General features: G+C 45.1%; 1 protein-coding gene across 1 annotated transcript; it reads left to right on the top strand.

Annotated features, from left to right (window-relative positions):
- Positions 1 to 3,971: 3,971 nt before the first annotated feature.
- Positions 3,972 to 4,431, top strand: T265_15799 (hypothetical protein; the record flags this gene model as incomplete). Its single annotated transcript, XM_009179156.1, has 2 exons — positions 3,972 to 4,161; positions 4,196 to 4,431. Coding segments are annotated over 2 exons (426 nt in total), but the record flags the coding sequence as incomplete, so codon positions are not given.
- Positions 4,432 to 5,112: the final 681 nt, after the last annotated feature.

Genomic DNA, 5,112 nt, shown 5'->3' on the forward strand with positions numbered 1-5,112 from the left:
GTTCACTGATCTTACAAGACTATCGTCTACAGATCTCTCGTGGAAGTTGACAACACATATCTCAATCGATAACCCATTGGTCCTAGCTAACACTGGGACCAAGGGATTGCAACGCGGACGAAACTAACCGATGAACCATTCAAGGTTAAACAGCAAGGAAGCTCACTTTGACCGTCTGTGAATCCAAGCGCACTAAATATGACATTGCATGGGCCACGGCAGCAACCGTTGAGATTTTCGACCTTATAAGAAAAACGCCGAAATACAAAACGTTTACGCACAGAAGAGAGGTTCGGCTATGCGCAGGAACATCAGACATTGATGGTACTAAGCCTGGAAGCAGACAGGCGCCTCAGAGGCTGCTTTGAAGCTGAATATTATAACCTTTCGCTCATGTATTAGGTCTTCTAACCCCTTAGTTCGTAGAGCAGATTTCTGCTCTCCAACTTGGGATGTAACAATAACAGTGGCAATAACAATGACAGTCGGTTGACCTCGCAAGTTGTGCTGAGCATGCCAACTGAGGCGTTATCAGGCCGCTACGACCTAAGCGCGGCGGGTTGCAGCACTTTGGAGAGGAACGAACAAACAAGGAACACGTCCATCTCGTGACAAGTCACCGTAGTTTTGCGTGCCAAAAAACTAGAACATTGAGGCATGAGGTATGACTGGTTCAATTGGCGTACTGCTTATAAATTGGAAAATAAATTTATTAGTAGTGATTCAACAATGAACTAAGGCTGACAAACCGTTGCAGGTAGAAAGTGATTTTGAGCGTTGACCTTGGTCAGGGTCCGGAAAAGCCAAAATGGAGATTAATGGATAGAAAAATAGGAATTGGAGATAAGCTTTCAAGTTTCAAATCAGGAGTATGGCTTACACTGAAACATATTAGATTCACTCGTATTGTTGTTGGAAGGAAGTCAAATTTACAGGATATTTTGTATATGGGGCTGGACGATCACCGTGAATAAATGTTATGAGACAGTCTGCACGGCTGTTGAATCACCTGACCGACCGATTCGTGTCGTACGACCAAGGCAGACTCAGCGTCCGTACGAAACGTTTTTGACAGCAAAGTACGGTGTTTCGCAGGCGTATAGCGACTGTCTTGGCCGTTGTCAAGCAACGTCGTTGAATAGATACTGGTAGTCGATTTGGCAGGCGGTAAACGATTTGAAATGACTCATTGGCATGACTACGTGCCCGGTGTCAACTAGGTGGGACGCGATTGAGCTCTTGACCGAACTGTTCAGGTTAGTGTTATTCCGGTAAGAAAGGTGCTCATGTATTCTCTTAGAAAGCTGCCGTGTCGTGCGCCCAAAATACTCCGCCGAAAACAACAGCGGGAGAATGAATACAGTCATATGCTTGGTGAGTACTGACATCCTGGCTTTGAGGTTTAAGTTGAGTAAAGGGTTGTGTATAAACCAAGATCGCAGAGTTCGAGCCGTTGTAGGGATTGAAACAGACGGTGATTGAATGTGTTCGCGAACAGATTGTTTTTATAAGGTAAACTCTCAGTCGTTGTGACTGTCGGTTTGATAGAGCGATAGGATACATCCTTGGTTATAAATCTCTCCGGGCACTTAGCCAATCCAAGTGAGTCATTTCATGTTATTTACCGTGTACCCAGGCGAATGTCATTATCTGTCCAACAGCTTAGCTTTACTACAGCCGGGGCAGTCGCTATGCGGCTGCTGAACCCNGCTGACGGAAACGCTTCGTACGAACGCTGAGTCCCTCTCGATCGTGTGACACAAATAAGCCGACCAAGTCACTCAACGGCTTTCTGGACCGTCTGACAGCATCCAACTAAGTGTAACATGGTTGCGCAGAAAACCATGTTCTTATCTCCACATTTTGCATTTCATTGTCCAAGCTTCGCTGCATTTTTAATTTTTCGCTCCCATCTCAACCAGTACTTATGTACTGACATGATAACGAGATTTTGATAACGTTAATGTTTGTCATTGTGTTCTTGTTCAAACCAAAGGGTATTTAGAAAACATGATTGAACCTGTGAAATGGGCGAGGTAAAATTGCAGCTGAAAAATGCGGTGATTAAATCTGAGCGAACGATTCAGCAGGTCAGAACAAGTTTGTTACAGGGGTGGTTGGTGCTGAGTGAAAGGCTTGTTCAAAGTTTCAGTTACAGGCCCAAGTGGGCATGGCACGAAAGCTGAAGGCAAGGAAGAGAGTCGTTGGAGTGGGAACGGAAGTGCCGCGCCATCATTTCACTGGTATAATTTGGTTTCTGGACAGCCCCGTGACGGGCGTCAAGGCTGCTGTGGTCGGACAATGGATGGTCATTCGTTTGGCGGCTGAATTTGGACTGGAAAAAGGGGTGATACAAAGAGAATCAGGCTTTCGTGGAGTCACGGGTAATTTTGATTAAGTTTGAGGACCATGTAGGTGCAAACTGGGACCAAACAGATGGCATGAATAACGGCCTTGTGGTGCGTTCTGGGCAGCTACTGCCAAAGTTCAAAGTTTTGGNATGGACCTAGGAGCACCTGAAGTAGCATAGTTGACTTGATGAGTATTTATCATATAATACATGGAGCTGACAACGCGAGAGATTACAATTGGTGGTTAGTACTTCTTGCGCTTTCCAGTGAGTGTCAGTCGATCGAAATTCGTTATGCCATGACTTGACCACAAACCGTCTGAGTCTACTCAACAAACATTTTTGCGGATAGCGTCCCTAAAAGGGCCATCCATACTGGCGCTAACGGAGACCTGGCTCCAGACAACAGTCTCTGCCGCGGAGACATTGATAAAACGCCGTTCCGTTTTCTGAACTGATTCAAAATGTGGAAGGGTGGGTGGCCTTTCGTTGTTTCCCAATTCGACAGTGCGCAGTCGGATACCTCCCTTCAACACGCCTTTTGCACCAGTTTATGAAGCACTGTGGACCGCTTTTCTTCTTCTATACTTCGCCTACGTTTGCCACTTAGCTACGCAGGGGGACGACCTGTTCCTCAAACTTTTCTCAGAAAGACTTGATATCTTGGGGTTACAAAGCAAGCGCGCTGTTGATGGGTTTCCACGCTGGATAGCAGTGGACACCTGGCTCTCACCCCCCTTAAATAGGGACAGTCTGCAAATGATTATTTTGTGCACGGTGAGAAGGAACCATAGGAAAGTATGGAGATAGATAACAATAAGTACTTAAGTGCCTGTCTGTCGACAACCTGTCTGTCTTCACTGGACCATGAGACATACACCAAATGAACTTCAAACTTTCGTCGCTTCGCATCACACGCATGGACTTACAGATATTCCATAGAGTCAAGGTCGGACCACTGCTTGAATATGCCAGCCAAACTGTCGAATATGTACGCAAGAACGACATTACGCCCCTTGAGCATGGCCAACGATCTGCTACGAAATTGATTGTTGGCCACAAATCCGTTGAGCATCTCGAGCTACCTGAACTCCCCTTGGATCATCGTCACTTCAAAGAGGAACTATTCAACAATTATACCACGTTTGAGCAACGTAGAGCCGACGAACTCACCGTTGACCAAACAAATACGCTGCGAGGATATGGTGAAAGGATTTTCAAGCTCAGGCCTCATTCTTTAACTGGAAATTTTTTTAATTTCGGATAGTTAATGTGTGGAATAGGCTCTTCTCTTTCTGAATCCACACTGCATCTAGAGCCCAGTTCATACCACCTTTGTCTTTTAGGTCCGTGCTCGCAATGGAAATCTTCCTGCGGGACGCTGAGAATTCAGAGAGTGGTGCTGCACTTTCTTTTCGCTATTGCTCTTAAGGTGAACAGAAAGCGTGGGCCAACAAACCCGGCCCTGGAGGCCAGGGCTAAAACCTCGACCCTGTGTACCAATCTGCAAACGCATAGTTACCAGTCGATCTTTTTGTGACCTTGAATAAATAACCGCGTTCCTTAATGTGACGTTGGTGTTTTCGCGCAAAGGAGCCATCCGTCATTTGTTCATCACACTATGATCAGTTCCAACAGACCAGTCAAAATTGTTGTTCTTGGAGACGGCATGGTTGGGAAAACATGTCTATTAATGACATACACAAGTGGACACTATCCTTCAGAATACGTGCCCACAGTTTTTGAAAATTACTTGGGTTCCGTTAATGTTGACGGGAAAGAGCTAGCATTCGAATTATGGGATACAGCTGGTAACTATGCGATGCGCTTTGCTAGCCCGTTTAGGACAAGAGGAATATAGTCATTTACGACCCCTCTCATATCCAAATACGGATGTGATCGTTTTGTGTTTTGTTTCTGTGAGGATAAGTTCCTTGGAGAATGCAGAGAAGAAGTGGTGTCGAGAGATATCTCATTCGGAACATCTCCGTGGAAAACCCATCATACTTGTTGGAACGATGAGCGATTTACGCGAAGAGGTAACAAAAGTCAACGCATCTTCTGTCATAACATACGAAAAAGTGAGTGTTGGGGTTACTAGTGGCTAACTGGACATGTTCGTATTTCTTGACCGGCCAGAGGTTCGGTGACTTATCATGTTTTAGTACCGCATGGATGATGTCAGAAGTATTAATGTATAGTTTATGATAGCCATAATATACCTTAGAAGGTATATTCGCTGATAATAGTTTTTAATATAGTTAACAGGTTGCACTTGGTGAGTTGAACTATGTATCGAATAAATGCAATGTGAACAGTGAAATGAGCGGTCTTATCTTTCGTGGATAAATCATGAGAGTTCTTATGTGAGAGCCGGGACGGGGGAAGGTGTTTTTTCCGCACTATAGCTGCTACACGTGTTTCGTATTTGTCGGTGGGATTGTAGAGTTTGGTTGACTCCCCGCCTCTCCTGCGCACACGAGCATGTGTGTGATAACTGCGTCGTGTCTCCATATGTAGGAAGGTTTTACATGTTCATACTACCTGGAATAGTTCCGACGCGTACAAGACGGGAACTGACTTGTTGTCAGCGTCGGGAGCAAAACGTTCTAGTCACCCAACAGTGAACCAATATAAGTAGATGTTTTCAGCATTGCGGTGTAAGCGGTCGCGAGTATATTTGTCACTTACATAATGTGCTGTCTAGAAATGCTGAAATATAGTTTGCGGACTTTTTGACTTATATAAATGAACGCGGATCT

The sequence above is a fragment of the Opisthorchis viverrini genome, assembly GCF_000715545.1.
Source record: "Opisthorchis viverrini unplaced genomic scaffold opera_v5_1021, whole genome shotgun sequence".
Taxonomy (NCBI): domain Eukaryota; kingdom Metazoa; phylum Platyhelminthes; class Trematoda; order Opisthorchiida; family Opisthorchiidae; genus Opisthorchis; species Opisthorchis viverrini.